The sequence below is a fragment of the Archocentrus centrarchus genome, chromosome 21 (genome assembly GCF_007364275.1).
Source record: "Archocentrus centrarchus isolate MPI-CPG fArcCen1 chromosome 21, fArcCen1, whole genome shotgun sequence".
Lineage (NCBI taxonomy): Eukaryota > Metazoa > Chordata > Actinopteri > Cichliformes > Cichlidae > Archocentrus > Archocentrus centrarchus.
This window is the reverse complement of record NC_044366.1, coordinates 19,307,846-19,328,601: the sequence shown is the minus strand read 5'-3', so window position 1 is coordinate 19,328,601 and position 20,756 is coordinate 19,307,846. Positions and strand designations below refer to the sequence as shown.

Sequence of the window (20,756 nt, the reverse complement as noted above, 5' to 3'; positions counted from 1 at the left end):
TTTTAAATGGGGCTACGCCTTGGAGTTTGGTGGTAGAACTACATCTGGCTTCCTTAAGAGTTTGAGTACTTTAAGAGTGCTTAAAGCTGCCTTGATCCTGGTATGCCACTGAAGAGTAGAGTTTTGGGTTTATTATTGTTTGCATTATAGGTTGAAAGTTGCTGGGTAGTCTAACACAGTGACACTCTTGAGTTTTTGTTGGGTGTTTAAGAGCAGTTTGTCTGTAACCTGCACTTTATTGTAATTTTCAGTTTTGTGGAAGCTATTTTTGCATTGTGCGGCGCTTAGAGCTCTCAAGAGGCCATCTGCTACTGATGGTCTTGTGTTCTGTACAGGTAGGCTCTGCACTTCAGGTGAACTAGTATGTGGTGTTTGGGTGCTGCAGCTTTATTTGGATGTGTCCACTGTCAGTATTTGAATAATGAGATGATGAGTGCATCATTTGTGTTTTGCACCTTATTGTTGTGAAGAACTTCTGATGTATGTGGGCACCATGATGTCACTGGGTTTTTAGATTTCAGCTGTTGACACATAAACAGAATTTTGGCTGCTACCGTGCTGTTCTGTTATGAGCCCAAACTTACCATATTTGGACAAAATGTCAGTTGTCAGCTGCAGCTGCAGCTCCTACTGGCTAATGGTGATACAAGAGCCTTTGGATGATGCATTGGTTTTATTGCAAATTGTCCACACCTGACAAGATGTATAAAAGGCATGTCTAGGTTGGCTTGGAACAGCAGCCACTTCTTGACACTCATTATGTACTAATTTTCCCTCCTTTTTTTCCTGTTTGTTTTGTCACTAGATTTTAACTGAGGATGTATCAGAATTGAAATAAAACCCTTGGTCAGCTGTGGTGTTAGTCTCCTTTTTTAGTTGCCGCTTATGCAGTAGACATCACAGTAACATTTAATGATAACATAGCTCCAAACTATTTATTAGAATCCTTTAAAACTGTGACATTAATTTGGACTTAGTGAAAGAATGCAACATAAAAATGTCTAATTACTGTCATTGTTTATTTTGTGTGAATTCATAATATGACAGTTAAATAAGTAACACCTTCTTTTCCCTTTGAGGTTTATAAAGTATGTAAAGCTACAATTAGCTCAAAAAATTAAAATGTTACACGCAAATGTAATTCCAGTGCCAGTGGTGTTTTTTACTTGGGCATTTGAGGGCTTGTGTTTTTACATATTACTCATTCCACTTTTTTTAAACTCAAGTAAAAAGAAGTTAAAAAGTCAAATGCAGGACCTTTGTTTGTAATGGGGGTATTTTTGCATTTGTGAAACAGTTTAACCCATGTAAATCATTTTCTACCAATGCATAAACAAGATTCTGTTGTTTGGAGCTGGGGCTTCTTTCTTGACTGGCAGCCTCTCAGTCCATGGCAATCATTCATGGCGTATGTAAACTTCTGACCACAACTGTGTATTAGGAACATTTAAGTGCTGTACTTCTATCTCTGCTGCTAGCCCGAACCACAACCACTATTTTGCCCAACTCTATTCCTCACAGTTCCTTAACCCATTCAATCCTGGAGGCTTCTGTAGAAGTGCCAGGGCACCTCTTTCCTTAAAGGTTGCTAAGTATATTCACTTAGGCTACAACCACTTATTTTGCTTCTTACTTGTTGCATAAATGTTAGTTAGAAGTTAAGAACTTTTAGAAAAGGTCAAAAATGTCAGTGTGTACTGACTAATTTATTGTGGGTTTTGTTGTTGTTGTTGGTTTTTCCTCCTAAAGTCAAAATCATGGTTTCCATTGTAGTGGACTTACTCTTTTGCTCAAATAAAAGGCGACAAATTTGTGCCCATGAAGCACAAGTAAACGCAAGCGCGCGCACACTTTCGTGCACGCGGCCCCGTTGTGCTGCCGTGGCTGTTCTCTGTTGAGCCAACAGATGTGGGCGGGGTTTTGTACACAATCTGGCCAATCATAGGCCCCCACGACCGGTCGGTTGCGTGTGCTGGTCCGCTGTGGCTGGGAAAAGAGAAGCGATGCACCGCAGTGGCTAACGCATGGGACTGTGGAGAAAGAAGGGGAGCACTGGTTAGAACAGCGTCAGCCGAAGTCTGTGGGACGTAGCCGGAGAGGACCAACTTTAACCATGGTTTCCATCGACCATGTGGCTCAGAAAATACTGACGTACTTCCCATATGTTCTTGTTTTGGTTGATATGAGGTTTGAAGGTAAGACGCTTTACTAGGTGAACTTTACATTTACAGCAAGTGATAGTTGCCAGCTAGCTAGCTGCTTAATGCTGCCACTAACTTGAACTTTAGTCAGAGTTCAGATAACTTTATCGTGTCGCTAATGTCACTAACAGCTTTAGCTTGTAAAAGTTGCTAATATTTTTAGCCGACGTTAAGCTAGCTATCTACTTATGCCAAGGAGCATTTACTAGTTTTATGTTATTTAATGCAACGTAACCAGTTAGTTTGAGTCTACAGATGAAAGATGAAGATAAAACTGCTTCTTTGGTGACGTTTGTCAGTGAACGTCAGTGTCCTATAAGCCAACCTATTGCTGCATGTGAAAGTCTTGACCAGTTACTGAAAAAGAAGCGCGGACACAGCTGGCAGAACTGTCTAATTTCCCAGCGTGGAAGTCACCGATCGGAACTGATGTGATTTACCTTGCTGTTCCGTCATGTATAATTAAACACAAACCGAGTACTGCATTAATGGAGTCAGTAAAAAATATGCTCAGTGATGTTGTGATGCACTTGTGTCTCTACTGTGTCATTTTCAGGGGTGAAATGTGGCAAGGATGGAAGTGTGGACAATCACATGGAGATGGGGAAGAAACTGCTTGCTGCTGGCCAGCTAGCTGATGCCCTCTCTCATTTTCATGCTGTTGTGGGTGAGTGTCAAAAACAATCTAAGAAAAATAAAAGTTTGAATTTGAATTTTCACATCAGGTTACCTCTAGAGTGACAGTTTCATTATCAATCTGTCAGATGGAGATCCCAAAAACTACATGGCATACTACAGGAGAGCTACAGTGTTTTTAGCAATGGGAAAGTCAAAATCAGCACTGCCAGATTTAAGCAGAGTCATTGAACTTAAACCAGACTTCACATCTGTAAGTTGCTGTTTTTACTTTTTTACTTTAATCAGAATTACAATACTTTATTAATTGGGAGGAAAAAGCCAAAACTATGACACTCAAAGTGAAATGTTAAACTAAAATTAAATATCCCAAAGTAAAATACTGCAGACTGACTTTGTAGGCAGAACTATGTGAGAAATAATTTACTCAAATAATGAGATAACATTGCTGTACTTTTGCATGCTTTATCTCTTATTTTGGCTGCAGGCACAGCCATGCTGGGAAGTCAGTCACTTCTGCCAGCTGTGTTGATAAGTCTATATTTCATGTACTAAACAAGTTCTTGATCTCTCAACAGGCAAGGCTTCAGAGAGGAAATCTTCTTCTGAAGCAGGGAAAGTTGGATGAAGCAGAGAGTGACTTCAAGAAGGTGGTAAGTAAAGTAATACCCAATTTAAAGTGGACATGAAACATTACATGGATAAAGGCGAATTTACACTACAGAGCCCTGCTCTAAAAAAACTGTTACAGATTTAACACTGTCTGTGAAGCTGGATTTAAGAAATAAGTGTTTAAAGTTTTTAGAACATGTGTAGCGCCATTTTGTGCCAGTATTGAACGTGATGTCACAGGGTTGGTTGATTGGTTGCCGCTAATAGACTTACATTAGTTTGTTAGCTAACTAGTGACAGAACTGATAACTTGGTGAAAACCAAGAAAACTAAAAAGCAATTTGGGGGGGGGGGGGGGGGGGGGGTCACTTTTGTACTCCCCCTGGCTGCAGCAATGAGTCAAGTGCACCGTTGGTTCACCGGACCAACAAGCTGGAGTCAGACACTGATTTATATTCACTTCTATTATGAAGTAATACATTCAGTGAGATAAGAATTTTTAAACCTAAACAAGGAAGTAAATTCTCCAAAAAAAAGCGGCATCACTTCCTTGAAGACTCCGTTGCATACATTAGTCTATTTTTCCTGTGCACATGCTGATGGATCTTAGCATTCCCAATTGTCCTGCAGCAATAAACTTGATGCCTGACCTGTTCTGTTGTAAACTGGCTGGATGTGCTTGGGAAAAAGACTTATTGCATAAAATAGAGCTGACCACATCGGCATCTGTTTTGCCAGCTGATTGTACTGCTTCAATTTTACGCCCAACCTGCCCAGGAAAAATCAGTGTCTGACTTCAGCTTTATGGTCAGAGTGAAAGCAACAGTATTTCTTTCTTTTTTTTTTAAAAAACATAAAACTCATTGCTGCAGCCAGGGGTAGTCCAAAAGTTTCTCCCCTTACACTGCTTTTTAGTTTGAGTTTATTAGCGGCAACTAACCAACCAACTAACCCAGTGACGTCACATTCTGTACTGGCACAAAATGGCAGTGCACGGGGCAACTGGGTGGTTTAGTGGTGAAGCCGGCGACCACGTACGCATGCCGCATTGCGTGCAGGTGGCGCGGGTTCGCGTCCCAGCCTGTTGCCAATTTGCCCGCATGTCTTTGCCTGTACCTTTCCCCCATTTCCTGTCTCTCTCCACTGTCACAAAAAGCCGCTGTGGCCAAAAATGCAAAAAAAAAATTTTTTTTTTTAAATGGCAGTGCACATGTTCTAAAAATTTTAACACTTATTTCTTAAATCAGGGTTCACAGACAGTGTTAAATCTGACAGTTTTTTCGAGCAGGGTTACGTGGTGTAAATTAGCTTTTATCCATGTAGGGATCCTCAAATCGAGGCCTTGAGGTCTGGTGTCCTGCAGGTTTTAGATGTGTCTCTGCTTCAACACATCTGAGTCAAATATAGAAGTCAGTAGCAGGACTCTGGAGACCATGACTGCATACTGAGGAGGCAATTCAGCCATTTGATTCAGGTGTGTTGGATCAGGGACACATCTAAAACCTGCAGGACTCCGGACCCCGAGGCCTGGATTTGAGGATCCCTGATTGTAGTGCTTCACGTCTACTTTGCAGTAAAAGTGCAGCAACAAAACTGTCAGTGGCATTGGGAGAAGCAACAGTTCACCAGGAGGTGTCAGTGTTGATCTATAGCTGCAGTAATGTTGTAGTAGGCTTTGTCCAATACCTTTAAATGTAAGGACTTCAGCCCTAAGGCATACAGGCGGCTTAGAGGCAAAGTCTCATTTTGAAAACATTTAATACTCTATTTCTGGAACTGCCTAAAGCAGATCCCCAAAGTGTAGCCACCACCCCCCCACCCCCCCAGTGGGCCACGAAGGTACTGCAGGTGAGACGCAGTAATAAGTATATACAGTTAGTTATATTAAAACTGGTAATAGGATGTGGTTAGTTTGTGATATTACTCTGACCCAAGTTTACTGTTTTTGTGTTGAAGTTTGTGTTCCAGTGGCAAGTGGGTCACAATGCCATTAGCACTTTACATATGACTGGGTAGCATTAGCAATTTATAGCAAACAGCCTGTTGTTTTTTTGTTTGTTTGTTTGTTTTATATAAAATAAAATGTATAATTTTCTCATGTATTTTGATTACAGTGAAGTTTTAAGATTGGGTGGACCCCATGAGATTTTCTGGTTTTTAAGTGGGCCACGACACTCCTGAATTTGGGAATGGCTGGTCTAAAGTATTGATGTATTATAATTTTAAGCAACTGTGACGTATTCTCCATCAAGTGGGCAAGGCGCTCCTTTGCCTTCAGGGGGCAATAGGCGCCCGGGCTTCTGCAGTTTTGTGGCCAGCCTTGGTACACTGTTGAGGAAAGTGGCCAGAGGTACATGCTGTTCTGCTGCGTCAGCAGTCCACAGCATTGGCCTGGTGTAATGCGTCACATTTATGCTCTTCCCTTAGCTGAGTTAGCAGGAACCATTTAAAGGGTAGATGGGTCTATTTGTAAGAGTTGTGCCATTAGCTGAGATGGCTCTTGTGAATATAATGACCTCGATGACGAGAACCATCATAATCTGTGTAGGGAATGGGAAGCACTGCAGTGATCAGTACTACTTTCAGGAGGCAGAAGTTGGCAGAGAAATTTCAAATTGGAATACATCGATGAGAGATGGAATCACATTTTCTTTAGCTACACTACTTTATGTAATACCTTGTAATCTCCTAGCTGAAGTCCAACCCCACCGACAAAGAAGAGAAGGAGGCCCAGAGCCAGCTGACAAAATCAGATGAAATTCAGCGGCTGGTTGCTCAGTCGCGCAGGAGCTTCGACAACAAGGATTATGTGACAGCTGCTGCACAGCTTGACACCATCATTGAGGTGAGACATTCCTTGTCAGTATTGCCTAATTTTTCCCACAAGCATAAGATTGTCTGCATTATCGATACAGAGTGTACAGAGCATTTGCGTATTACCTGAAGTCTGTAAGACTTATTGTCTTGACTGTTGCAGACATGCATTTGGGATGTGACCTCTCGTGAGATGCGAGCAGAGTGTTTCATTCAAATGGGAGAGATGGGGAAGGCTATCACTGACCTTAAAGCTGCATCCAAGTTAAAGAGTGACAATACCCAGGCTTTCTACAAGCTGAGCACCATATATTATAATCTTGGAGACCACGAGATGTCCCTCAAGTAAGACCCACTTGCAGACTATTTGCTTTCAAGAAGCTCCCTGCTGCTTGTCGAATTGTGTCAAATACCAGAATAAAACAGCGCATCACTATGAGGGATGCTCCTAATTACAATGCTGTTAGTCAAAGGATAAAAAAAATAGCAGGGTCACTTATGTTAATGACTTCATCTCAGTCATTTTTCTAATTTGGCTTTATCAGTCTACACTAAGTGATATATTGGATTTATAGTAGTGTAGTATAAATCCAATGGGTAGCTCATTCAGAGACTGAAAATCAAAAACGTAACCTGATTTTAAATGTGGCTGTTATCTCCATTAGACCTGTCTCTTTGTGCAGCCATGCACTTTTTTCCAGCACTTCCATTCCACTTGCGTTGTCATTGCTTCCTCTCTGGAAGTCTCATTCTGACCACTTTCAGTAATGTGCATAAGCGAAGTGTGCTAGATTTCCTCCTGTGTGTCAAAAAGGGCGACACTTCAGCTTGAATGTAATTTTTGAGAGGAGGAAATGGAGGCAGGGTGCCATATCAGCTGAGTAGTACTGCTAGGGAGCAACAGTTGTGTTGACGTGGCCAATAAAACTTGTGCATATTTTAGGCACTCTGAGTGGGTGCGCAGTGAAGGTTCTAATGTCTGCTTCCTGCAGAAGTATGCATTCAGTAGTGAAACTGCAAAAACAAGGAGCCATCCAAGCAGAGTGGGAGTACTGAGAGTAGTGAATTGCTTCACAAAGGGGCAACCGTGAAGTATATAACAAAATTGAAATCAATTAAGACAGTTTTCACATAGAAGCTATTGTATTATTTTTGAGGTGACAAATTTAAAAATGTCTTTCACTTCTGATGGTGGTCATGACTAATACATCTCCACCCTCCACATTATGAATATTTCCTGTATGATGATGGTGGGAACTTTTTCCTGAAATTGGCACCTATTAAAAAGACTAGACAGATGTGACACAAGTAAATTTGTAATGATCATGAGTTTGAACATCAACAAAGGTTTATTTACTGTAAGTCTGGTGTGTGTTTGTAATTGGTGTTTATTTACATTAAAAGTTAGCTTTTTCAGCCTCACTGTCCTTTCCTCCTGTCTTATGGTCTTCAGTGAGGTGCGTGAGTGCTTGAAGCTGGATCCTGATCACAAGCAATGTTACAGCCATTACAAGCAAGTAAAGAAGCTCAACAAACAGATCCAAGCTGCTGAGGAATTTATCCAAGAACAGAGGTGTGTGTGTGTGTCTGTATTTATGAAAGTATTTTTATGAGTGCAAATTTTAATTTAGTCCTCAGGAATGATGGCATTTTGGTCATTTTGGGACACGATTAAGGTTGTTATAAGCAAGGTGCTACAGTTAACAGTATATCAGTCTGCATCCTCACAAAGATAGAAGTGTCAGGCAATTTTTCATCTCTGTAAATATAAAATAATATTATATCTGAATACCAGGGATTGCATCAGCTGTACAATGACAGCTCTCTTATCCTCAGGCGCCCCCACTTTCTGGGTTTTATAAAGAGGCGTGCAAATCCCATCTTAACGTGAATGAGTGTCACATCATGTTTGACATATATAAGGTTTTATATTTACAAGGCTTAAAATTAACAGTGGTGTGATGTTTGTGGGTGCTGTGAACCATGTTGCAATCCAGTGTTTTGCCAGTGTCACATAATCGCTTCCTGCCTCCTGCTTCCTTTAGGTATGAAGACGCAGTGAGCAAGTACGAGGCGGTGATGGAGACTGAGCCCAATGTGCACTATTTCTTGCTTCGTGCCAAGGAGCGAATCTGCCATGCACTAACACAGGTAAGCCCCTTTACTGCTGCTAAAAGATGTGTTAACCCAAAGGGCTTTCATTAAAGAATTTATCCAAGCATCATATTTTCTTTGTGTTATGACCAGGCCCAGCAGGCTAGCAGAGCAATCCCAGTGTGTAGTGAAGTCCTACAGTCCAATCCCTCTAATGTTGATGTGTTGAAGGACAGAGCCGAAGCATATCTCCAAGATGAACAGTACGAGGAAGGTAAACCTGTCAGATGTAGCTGCATCAAAGTCCTTTGAGATCAAGGGTGGGCAGAATTTTGGGAGGGTCAAGGTGGCTTAGATACAGTAAGGCAAGGGCAATACATCGAACAGCTGAATATAAATGGCATGCATCATCAAATGAAGAAACACTAGGTGTACCATTTGTGAACACATTATATGCAATGTTTCCCACACATAGACTTCACTTGTGTGGGACACCCAGCTATATTTTGATTTATTTTTATTTTTTGGTAGTTTGATAAAACAATAGTTTAGATTTATTAGTGGGCAGTTCTCTTATTTTGAAAGTTCATTAGCTGCTATCCAGCTAGCAGAAGCAGATCTCACCACTTGGCAAACACCTTAATAACACTTCTGTACAGTTATTTGGCCAATATCCATTTAAACCACCTTCTTTTTACCTCAGAAGTTGGATGTCCTCAGAAAAACGAGTGATGTTTTGCTGGATACCTGGCGAGTTCAACACAATGCTTGTGTTTTGGTGTTTAAAAACGCTGCAGCACAATCACAGGTGGAGCGTGGTCAGTGCTCTGCTTTACAGAGTCACAAATACACAACAGTGGTAGTGTAGATTACAAGGTCTACAGTTTTAGTTGCTGTTTACATGGTGCTGCTGATATCTTTGTAGGACTAGTTGCCTTGTGGGTTCTCTTCAGTAAGTATAGGTAGGGAAATTTCAATTGCTCACACACAGCTCTTTATTATAATTAGTACAGGGGGGGAAAAATGCCAGCTCTGGTGAGTCTGCCAGCTTTAGAGTGCTGACTGCCTCCTATACTGTCAGCCACTGTGCAGCTGCCTGTTGTGCATCACCGTGCACATTGCACACCCTCCTCTGACCCTGCACCTACTTTATAGTGAGAGATGTTAATTAGCAGATGCACACAGGTGTGGCACTCTCCCCCAGCTGGCACTACTCCCCAAACCTTCTGCCCCACGTCTCCTTCCAGCTGATCCAGCAAATCAAATCCCACTGCCATAATCTTCTATTGTGAAGTGAGGGTTAGTGCTCCAATTTTCTGATTGGGAAATCCAACTTGAGGTGGCATTCCAGCTGGAAAAAAGGAATGCAGCCTTATTTTAAAGCCCCTGTGCAGCTGAATGAGGAAAGAGCCAAAACTTTAATTCAGTTTAGGTTCATGTTAATTTTTTTTTTTTTTTTTTTTCGTCCTGTTATTGAGCACGTTCAGCAATTCTTTGAGGGAATTTCTTTACATTTGGCACAATCGCTCAAAGGTGACTCAAATATAAACTGATCAGAATTTAGTGGCTAAAAGTCAGGGTGACCTCACAAAATAACTTTTGGCCGTACACTGTGATTAAAATTTCATGCCAATTTATTAGGATAAAATGGTGAATTGATGACATTTTGTAAACAGCAGGTCAAAAGTCACCTTCACTGAGTCTAGACAAACATAGCTGCAAACTGGCGTGCAACCACAAAGTGGTAATAAAAGCTATTACAGTCTTGAAGCCTGCAGCACTGTAAATGCTGAAATTTAGTTGCAGTTTTTGTGATGACAACACAGGAATTTAAATGTTAGTTGTATTCAGTGTAGCAGCTCTGCCACATAATTAACCTTTTTTTTTTTTTTTTTTTCTTCTCACTTTAAATTTATGAATGAGATGGGGAAACAAATTTGTGTTTAAGTTAAATTAACACCTCTAAAACTAAGTTATAAAGTAGCCACTAAGTGTTTGATATAGTCATGTAAAAATGACTGTATGTGGAAAAACTAAGTGCACGTCATGATTCAGTAGCTTGTAGAACCAGCTTTCTGTCTTTATCTCTCAGTGGTTGTGCAGGAATTTTTGCCCACTCTTCTTTTTACAACTTCAGATGATTGAGTTTGCAGGCATTTGTTTATGCACAACTTCTTGCCACATAATTTAACTTGGGTTGAGGTCTGGTCTTTGACAAGACCATTGCATTTCTTTTTCAGCTATTCTATTATAGATTTGATGCGTTGTTTGGGATCATTGTCCTGTTGCATGACCCAATTTCAGCCAAGCTTTAGCTTGACTCTAAAGTGTTTTAGTATAGAGTCACAGAGTTCATGGTGGACTCTGTGACTGCAAGCCCAAATCATCACACCTCCACCACTGTGCTGATAGTTGGTTTAAGGTGTTGGTGCTGATATGCTGTGTTTGGTTTTTGCCAAATGTAGCACTGTGCATTATTAACATCTTCATTTTGGTGTTGTCTGTCCAAAGGACATTGGTCCAAACTTGTGGTTTGTTAGATCCAGTTTTGCAAACCTAAGCTGTGTTGCCATGTTCTTTTTAGAGACAGAGGGCTTTCTCCTGACAACCTTTCTGAACAAACCATACTCGTTCAGTTTGTTTCTAATTGTACTGTCATGCTACCTGAGGCTTGTGGAGGCTGAGATGTAGATCTTGAGTTATTTGCAGTTTATCTTAGCATTGCACAGCCTGATCTTTGGGTGAATTTGCTGGGATATACACACCTGTGAAGACTGGAAACTATCTTGAATGTTTTCTGCTTGTGAATAATGTTTCTCATTGAAGAACGATGTAGTTGAAATTGTTTGGAAATAGCCTTACAACCCTTCTCAGATTGATGAGCAGCAACAGTTGTCTCTAAGATCATTAACGTCTTTACCGCTTGGCATTTTGTAAACACGCCTGAATGTTCCAGACTAGTAAACTGGCAAAATGTCTGCTTTTATGGAGGTGCTCACGCTTGCTGACAATCACTGAATCTGGTGCATGTGATTATCAGCTCCTGGCTGCTCCTTGCACTCTTAGTTTCTTTGAATGCAGTACAGGTGTGCTTTTCTTTTTCTTTTTTTTGCTTCACTGTATTTAACCAAACTCTTCTACACTGCTCCTAACTGGTGTCATGCCAGGAGTCTAACACAAGGGGTCCTTGTAACACAACACAATATACACAGTGAAATAAAGTTAAGGTGTCAGTGAAACTCCATTTAAGCATCTTGTGTCAAATCTAATAAGTGAAAATTTATGTTGAGTACATCCTGCAAAATAATCTTTACTTGAATAAAAACAATATTTGAATTCTAAGAGGGGCTAACTTCTAATTACCTTCTGCCTCATTTAATACAATCTTTCTGTTCATTACCGAATGCCTTCAATTTATGAATTTAGATAAGCACAGTGCAGGTTAAATGTTTGGCTAAACAAAATGAGTTTTCATGTTGAATTTGGGTGAAGCGTCCAACTAACAGATCTTAAGCCAGAAAAAATACAAATGTTATCAACGCTGTGAGCACTCATCACACTCAGCATAATTAGAATTAAATGTAGAGCACAGTGTTGGAAGTAAATTTAACCTGCGAGACGTAGACCTGCCCAGCACTGCTGGCAGGACCAGTGTGCAATATGACTTGTTTTTCAAACATGAAGCTTCAATGGCAGGGGCAGAGCACGCACGCACACAGTCAGCCCCGGATCTTACTGTCCTTAAAGCCTTGCTGACAGGAGGAGGTGGGATTAGGCTGAAACAATGGTCTCCCCATCTCTTGTCAAATTGCAGAAATGATGGCAGATGGTGAAATCTGCAGGAATAGTCTCCCACTAATCATTTTACCTGTCTACCGCTACCGCTGTGCACCCGACCAGTGGATATTTTTATCAGATTCCCTGCCTACACTTTGTGCATCTGTCAATTAAATTTTAAATGTAATGGAAACCATCGCACCCATCTCAGCATGTTTGTACTTGGTACTGCAGTATCTAAAGCTTTGGTTCTTTAGTACTCTAGCTGGTTAGAGTATTAGAGTTTGGAGTTACTTTACATCAAATAATCACTAACAGAGTGTTACTTTGATAATATACACTGGTTCAAACATACAAATGCATTTTGAATGAATTATTACAGACTGAATTTAAATAAGCATTATGCAGAGGAAGATTAAAAACCCATCATAAATTTTAAAGATCTAAATTTGAAACATATTGTTTTTTAAGAGAACATGATCAGTTGAGGCAACATTTTTCCAGTAGTCAGAATAATCTTTTAAACTTGAGCTGAGTCAGGCTCTGACACTCCTTAACTAATTAAAGTGGACCTGTGATCCTCATTTCTAGCTCTACATTTTTATTGGTGGTCCCTGCAGATGTAACTTTGCATGATTCAGAGTTCAAATGATTCCCTGTAATTTGTTTAACCTCTGTATGAAATGAGCTGTTTTAGCTCATCTGCCTTTAAGGCCACTTTCTTCTTATTGGATTACCATTACAAACAGAAGGTTTGAACACCGGGTGGGTGGAGCTACTCACAGCTAGAGCTGTGTGCGTGAGCTCCTTTTCACTGACTATAATCAGTGACAAAAATATCAATTCAGGAAACATCAGGAGCACTTTGATGTTGCAAAGCAAAGTTTTGCAACCTTTGCTAGTTAGTTTTAGTGAGAGGGCCAAAAAAAAAATAATTTATTAAATCACAAATTAAATTGTGTTTCTGTTCATATCGGCTTAAGGTTAGCATGATAGTAGTGTTGACTATTGGTTGTATCTCAGATATAAACTCAGATGTGTTAGAAGTAAAGGTCAATATATAGGTCCAATTAAACCCACAATAACCACTGCCATCAGTGCAGGCAGGTCAGCCCGACAGTAATAATAATCTTCTCAAAGATCCCATCATCTCTGCAGCTGCAGGTGATGCTGGCTGAGCTAAGTCTGCGTATGTTGTAATCACCATGGCATGAACACATCAGCAAGCACTGATGCCAGACCTCGTGGGATTTTTACCTGTTAGAAATCATGGGTGTTAATTCAACTCAGTGCACCTCAGAGGGTAAACAAGCCTCAAAGCAGCCAAACATGTTCACACAAACAGCCTGAAGCTGTAACACACTCTGAAGGGGATGGGGCTTAATAAGTAATTAGTTTAGTTAAGGATACCAGTGAAGTAATATCATGAAGGTCAAATTTTTGTTGTAGTGCTGGAGATATTGAAAAGTAAACCGTACTAATGATTCTGGTAGCTTTATTTTTTTGTGTGTGTGTGGATCCTGTGTGTCACTGCTGATAACAGTCCTATCTTAAAAGTTTCTTTAAGCGTCTGCTGTAAATTTCAGCTACTTTATGTACAACCTCACAGAGCCATTAACATGGTTCTTTAGTTTCAGGTCCAAGGTAAGCTTTGCTCTGACAGCTGGATAGTTCCTGAAATTTTTATTACCATACCTGTGAAGATATTATTTATATAAAAATGTGTCTCTGCTGAACAAGATACCTTTAGAACATCTGTTTTTGTTGCAAAGTCAATTTGCTGCTACAAGAAGCGACTGTCCAGCCTGTAGGTGCGTTTAAATCAGCAGAGGTAATGCTGCTTTGCACCGTCCAGACACTAACGTCTTTTCCAAGAGAAGCCTCTCCTCATTTGTAGAGCTCTTCGTCATGTCATTGGAATCGGCGCTGCTTTAACAGAAATTTGTGACCAGATGAGTGAATTTATTCAGCAGACCCCTTGCATAATGAACAGCCGCACAGATATGATTGTTAAAACAGAGCAGGGCCCTCATAGTGGATTTATGCTTCTATAACATGATGTACACATTTTGCTGATGCAGCCCACACAGGTGTAAATGCTAGCAGTGGCATCGGCCACTTGTGTGGGCTACACCATAGATTCGACACAGAAGTCTAAATTAAGCTTTAGTCTTTCACACATCAGCAGATCTCCTGCAGGAGGGTTATTTAAGACAAAGCCGAAAATGGGAATATAATTGATCCAGCTGTCACTTGCATATTAATCCAAACTCAGCCACAAACCTCTTTTTAATTTGAATGTATGATGAATACATAAATAAGGGCAGTAGAGAATCAGGAAGCTGGATGTGGACTGGTGTTAGTGGTTAAATTGAAGATGCTGACCCTGTGAAGTCTTTTTTTTCTTTTTCTTCCAGTTAATGCATTGTGTTCACATCACATTAGCTGTTTTGATTGAGTTAGCAATACTAATTTTATCCTGCATTTTTATTTATTTATTTTTTCCCTCCCTCCAGCTGTTAGAGATTATGAGACTGCCGCAAAACACAGTGAGGGTGACCGTCAGATCAAAGAAGGTCTGGAAAGAGCTCAGCGGCTACTCAAACAGTCTCAGAAGAGGGATTATTATAAGATCCTTGGAGTGAAGAGGTGAGAACCAGTCAATGGATTTGGAAATTTTAACAGATCCATGTCAGCAATGAAAATTGAACACATTGTTGCCATGCAGTTAGGGAGAATTTGGTCTTAAATAGTTTTTTTTTTTTTTTTTTTTAAATGAAAGACTGCATCAGAAAACGTTTCATGTTTTGCTTTCAGGTTGTGGTTCTTCAGGCCAACACATCACTGCTCTTGAATATTACATAATTGATGCCTTTTGAACATGTTTGAGTTCAAAAAGTCTACCAATAATCCAAGATGGAATACAAATTTAAGGCCATGGAGGCATTTGTATTGCACTGGAACCAGAAAACTAAGTCTGACACTTAGATAAGTATTTTTAGGTCTGGCTTATGTCAAAACGAGGAAGGAAAAGCTGTTCTTATCTTCAACAAATGTGCTGATAATACTCTTCCCCCGTGGTCACAGAACTGCCCAGAAAAAGGAGATTATCAGAGCCTACAGGAAACTGGCACAACAGTGGCACCCGGACAACTTCCAGGATCCGGAGGAAAAGAAGAAGGCAGAGAAGAAGTTTATAGACATCGCTCAGGCTAAAGAGGTTCTCACTGATCCAGGTAGAGGGAGAAAGAATGCGTGTGTGATTGAAGTTATATATAAGCCTAAATATCAGGCTTTTGTTAAAAGCTTACCATTAAGTCAGAACCTTTATTGGTCTCTACAGCTCTAACACTGCTGGGGTTTTTTTGTTCTTTTTTTTTTTTTTAAGAGGGACTGATCTTTAATTCAAGTGTTCAAACGTATGCTGTTTTGTGACATGACTCTACATATTCTTTTGTTTTTTGTTTTTTTTCCAGAGATGAGAACCAAGTTTGATCACGGTGAAGACCCCATGGATCCAGAGAGCCAGCAGGGGCACCATCATCACCACTTCCACGGCGGGTTCCACGGCTTTCAGGGTTTCAATCCATTTGGCTCCGGGCCCTTTAACTTTAAATTTAACTTCAACTGAGGCGGCTTACTCTTCAGCACAGCTGGAGTGGATATTTGTACTTTCCTCCCTATTTAAAAGGGAGCTCACTGGCATAAAGGAATGTCAGTTCACAAGTGTCATAAAAATGTGGAGCATAACGTGACTTTGATTCAGTGACTCAAATTAATTAAAGATGCCTCTTTGTTGTGGAAATAATGCAACTTTGAATTCCAGCTGGGGAAGGGCTCTTACTGTGCAACAAATATCTGACTTGTGTGAAGGTATGAAGCAGCTTTAATCTGTCATGAGTGGGATGTCTAATCTTACACTTGTATCTTTTCCACATATTGTACAATCACTTCAAATCCATTCGTAATTGGTTGTACAGAAGTACAGTATTTTTATATGAATGGATTTTTTTTTTTTTAAATAACTGTAAATAAAGAGCTATTTATGTACAATAAATTGAATTGAGAACATTGCTTAATAGACATGGACAGAAACTAAATGGTAATAATTGTGACTTCCTCCTGATTGCCACACTGAAAATGATGATTCAAGCAATTTTTGTAATGCAGTGACATTTTGTAGCAAAGATTTATTCTTGATCCACCAAACAGTAATATAAACATTTCTGTTTGATACAGCACAGTGAAAGATGGGTGCCCTGAGAGCAGCCTTCCTGCACCCATTTTTTTTTTTTTTTCCCCTTTTCACTTTTAAGACAGAAAATCTTACTCAGTACAGCAGCAACACTGATCTTGGGACAGTTGATTCCTGAGACAAAACACTGGTTCATTGTGGAATTTAAACAACAACAAAAAAGAGAAAATTGTAAAAGTACAATGAAGTTTAAAATACATGTAAACATACTGTAGTAACCCCATACTATCCATAAACCATGACCTTAAGTGTGTGAATGGGGAGCTTTTCATCCATAATATGAACGTCTTGCCTGAGGGGTGTACTACAGAGCAAGATGAATGGGCTAGAAGAATGATGACACTAAAACCAGAGTTTTCACTGTCGCAAAGGTGGCTCTCACTACCTGGATAGATGAGCACAGTACTTATAATGCAATCCTAACCTGCTCCAGAAGTCATGCTCATAGTTTTAAATTACAGGTTGCTCTAAAGAGAACCACTTTTTCACCAATTTTTCCAATGTTCTTTAAGAGTGATGTAGACTCTCAGCTGTGGGAACAGTGCATCATATATAAACATTAGTATAGTCACTCAATGCAGCTATGCAGTAGCAGTAAACATGCATTCAACTAGTGGTGCACAAAATGCATAAATATGTCTTATGATCGACTCGGATTTGCTTCCAAGTCAGTTTTACACTGCTGGTATTGCAGTTATTAGAACACATTTGATTATTGGTAGATTCTTAATCACAATGAAGGCTCAATCAGTAAAATTGACTTTTTGTTAAAACCTGATGCGATAATCACATCCTTCAATCCACAATGAGTCTCATTACTTCAGTGTATACTTATGTTTAAATATGTATATACAGTATATAAATCAGAATTACAATACATCTTTTAAAACTGGAATAGAAAAGTGTTTTCAGGCTCTTGAGGAACGGCTTGTGCCCAAGTGGAACTTATTTTGTATAGTTATTAAATACAAAATAAGAAGTATTTAAATCCTTTACTTAAGTAAAAGTAGCAGTACTCTGCATTCAAAAGCCTACAGAAGTACAAAAAATACACAGTACCAGTCAAAAGTTTGGACACACTCCAAACTTTTGACTGGTACTGTACCTAAAATAAACTGCATACTCATTAAGCAGGGCGGCCCTTCTCCAAACATTATACATTATATTAATTGAGTAATGTGTAAATCAGTTTAATGCTAACTGTACTTCATATAATGTAGGCTGCCTTAATTCATAATAATAAAACATAATTTATTGATTACATCTGCAAATTAATGTGTAACTCAAGCTTCAAAATGTAGAGGAGTGCAAATTTACAACATTTGCAGCAGAAGTGAAAAGCAGCCAGCCCCCTGCCTTTGGAGAAGACCCTGCTCACGGCTGAAGTAAGTTGGTCCTTTTTCTTAAACATACCCAGAGCCTGAAGCCAGATAGCATTTACTACCACGGTCATGATACTCTAATGACCTCTGATTCAGGCTTTAGCTTTTAGGAGCCAGCTAATGTAAAGAAAGCCTCTTTATGTTAAAATTGCTTCACAGTACACCTCCAGGCTGCTGAGGCAAAGTCGTATGTTACACCTGGCAGAGACGGACAATAATTCATCAAGCCCCGCTCTTTGTTTTCCCTGCCTTGCTTTTAGTTACCTCACAGCGTGCGCACAGGATTCAAAGATGGCAGATGTACTGCTCTGCATTTACATTTATTTTTAATTTAAATGTTTTCATTCACCTTTCCAGCTTGAATGTGGGCTGCCATCTTTAACTCAAACACTGAAATGCAACTTAAACAAGTTCATATTTTTACTGTCTAATAGAGGGAATACTTTTACATCACATGGTTAAAAGAGACTTTGAGGAGTTGAGAAGAAACTTCAGAAGAACAATTAGTGTTTTTAAGCAACTTTCCATTCATTTTCAGATGTTACAGGTTACTTTAAATAAAGAAGAAAAAAAAAAACCACAAACACTTTGCACAACAAAGGCAAATGCATGCCTACACCTGAGGGGACAAAACTGATGCCGGAGCTACATGTGCTTAGAACAAAGACTACACTTTCACCCATGATCCATGTCGCAGTCTTTGAAATAAATGAACAGCAATTTTGTGTATTGTAGGACAGAGATACTCACACTGTTTGCTACTGTAAAAGAATGTATTAATGTGTAATATCCCCCAAAATAATGTAATCAAGCCAGCTAGCTGAAGCTATGACCCGTGTCTTTGGGCTGGCAGCTGACCAAGCTCATTTTTATAGCTTAAAGCCCAGAACAACCTTTCAGCGCGTTGTAATTTAAGTGGTCTGAGAGGGAACTGGACTCCTGCAGCTTTTTTCAGGCCTTCTAGGCAGGGACATGAGACTGTGGCTAATTACAGGTCTTTTGGGGCCAGGTAATAAAAGAAGTTTAAAATATAATGAAAGATGATTCTTTTGCTGAGTGATGCTGAACATCACTGGATGGCCTAAAATGGAGAGGGGAGTGCTGCGGGAGGAGTGGTTTCCTGGATTTCTGCTGAGTGGAGCTCCAAGTTACAGATAAGCAGACAAATGAGGGAAAAAAAAGTTCAACACTTGTGGTTTTGACATTTACAGTTGCTAAGATAACACTTAACACTCATGATTTGGTGGTGGGACTTCACAAATAATCAGAAAAGGATGGATGGATTTCACAAATAGTCAACATTAGGCTAATTGCTGTTCTTCTAACAGCTTTGAAAGTAATTCTAACAGTCATTTAGCGATTCAGTCAAAATGTTTCTATGTCAAATTAAGAAGATGTAAAAACAGCCTTTGAAAGAGTTTTCAATGAAAAAATAAAACTTTCAATTAAATTGTACCTTCCCTAATTTTGATTCTTTGTTCACATTATCAGTGCAATAAATGCCCACTGTTTGTCCTTCAACACATCCCTACACTGACCTCACTTGTTTTATTTTCTCTCTCTGTGTTAGCTTCATTTTTCAGGAACCACATACTTAACAAGATCTGTCTGCAGAGCTCAGCACACCATGAGTTCACGGCTAGCAGTTAACAATTACATCACGTGTTGATTCTCTTAAGATGTACCGAGTGCAGGAGCAGGTATGGCATCTGAAAATATCACATCCTCCTCCAGCTGGGGATGTAACGCACCATGGCTATGTTTAGATGGAACTGTCTGTCTTCAAGCTTCACAGGTGGCCTGCATGCAAAAGGTGCTGCCTCCTTCCTTTTCAGCGTGGTGCTGGCAGACACTAAAGTTCATCACGGCGGTTGTCTGCTGTGCAGAGGGTGGGGGGGTGGGATTGGATAGAATGATCACAGTGGTATGAGTGGAGGTAAGAATAATCACGCAGAAGAACAGAAACACTTTACAGTTTTAATTGCCAGTCATATAAATATGTATATTAAAGAAAGAGAACTGTTTTCATTGTTAACCTTTTTTATGTTGTGAGGGAGCGGGAGTCTGCTTTTGTGTTGTTGAGTCTTCTTGTTCCTGGACCTGTCTCAGCAGCTCTTTGATCTCCTTGTCATATTCAACCCACTCAGGCACAATCCTTGCTGCAGCCACTAGCTTGGGTTCCTTAGTCATTGGGTTATTGCACTGGACAAGAAAAGCAGAGAAAGCGAATCGGTCGTGCCGCCAGTGATACTCTCTCCCAACAAGTCAGATGGTCATTCTTAGCACTGTCTGTGACAGGCATTTAAACCTAATCTGATTTCCAATTCAGTTAAAAGCATATTAGGCTATGTCTTGTGTCTGAATTACCAAGTGGTGACCTATACCACAATGAGACAATACTTCCTATTCCAGCCTACTGGAGCCTGTCCAGTAATTCTCTAAATTAGTTTAGGACACTGCAGGATTGCTCCTCAGCCGTTTCCTACATACCAATGCCTCATGGACAATTGTGGCAGGGAGGATGCTCTTGAATTTTAGTTGTAGCAGCTGCAGCACACGATTACAACATATAAAGCTGATAATATTACATATAATGTGGTACAGAAATATTTTTCAATTAACACAAAAAAGAATTTAAAGAAGAAGATAAAAGATACTTGTGGATTTCACAATCTAAATAAAGGAACAACTTGATTTGATGCAGATTTTTTTTTTTTTTTTTTTTAGCAAATCCCATGTATCCCACTTAAGTTTCCACAAAATGAATTATTATGCAGTCAAATCTAACTGCTACGGGACTCACCAGGTCTATAGTCTTAGCTGTGGTTTTAGAGGCATCATCACACCATGTCTCACACCACAGCCACTCCTGAGGAAGAGACTTGATGGCTACCTGGTGAATCATGTTGTTAGGAAGGTCCTACAAATATCACAAAACAAATATAATATATTAAGAAGTAAATGAAGTCGTGAAAGAACAAACTC

The 20,756-nt window shown here is 39.8% G+C and overlaps 2 protein-coding genes across 5 annotated transcripts in view; one reads left to right on the top strand and one right to left on the bottom strand.

Moving 5' to 3' along the window:
- Window positions 1-1,964: 1,964 nt before the first annotated feature.
- Window positions 1,965-16,191, top strand: dnajc3a (DnaJ (Hsp40) homolog, subfamily C, member 3a). Its single transcript, XM_030757359.1, has 12 exons — window positions 1,965-2,195; window positions 2,758-2,868; window positions 2,966-3,090; window positions 3,416-3,490; window positions 6,142-6,294; window positions 6,427-6,608; window positions 7,717-7,836; window positions 8,309-8,414; window positions 8,511-8,631; window positions 14,651-14,783; window positions 15,222-15,370; window positions 15,611-16,191. Exons 1-12 carry the CDS (start codon window positions 2,114-2,116, stop codon window positions 15,763-15,765), a joined length of 1,512 nt encoding a protein of 503 aa, XP_030613219.1. The 5' UTR covers window positions 1,965-2,113; the 3' UTR covers window positions 15,766-16,191.
- Window positions 16,192-16,304: 113 nt separating this feature from the next.
- uggt2 (UDP-glucose glycoprotein glucosyltransferase 2) overlaps window positions 16,305-20,756 on the bottom strand; it is a 44,647-nt gene continuing 40,195 nt past the window's right edge. For 3 of the 4 annotated variants that reach the window (XM_030757742.1, XM_030757746.1, XM_030757743.1), the window contains 3 exons: window positions 20,575-20,691; window positions 19,808-19,973; window positions 16,305-19,649 (listed from right to left, as the gene is read on the bottom strand). In XM_030757742.1, the coding sequence (XP_030613602.1) occupies window positions 19,624-19,649; window positions 19,808-19,973; window positions 20,575-20,691 (309 nt within the window). In that variant the 3' untranslated portion in view covers window positions 16,305-19,623. The remainder of the gene's footprint in view (window positions 19,650-19,807; window positions 19,974-20,574; window positions 20,692-20,756) is intronic. The other variant, XM_030757745.1, reaches the window with a different exon arrangement.

Coding starts and splice junctions, on each gene's coding strand:
- dnajc3a (XM_030757359.1), top strand. CDS start 2,114: ATGGTTTCCATCGACCATGTGGCTCAGAAAATACTGACGTACTTCCCA. Junction 3,091..3,415: donor TTAAACCAGACTTCACATCT/GTAAGTTGCTGT, acceptor ATCTCTCAACAG/GCAAGGCTTCAGAGAGGAAA. Junction 14,784..15,221: donor AAGATCCTTGGAGTGAAGAG/GTGAGAACCAGT, acceptor CCGTGGTCACAG/AACTGCCCAGAAAAAGGAGA.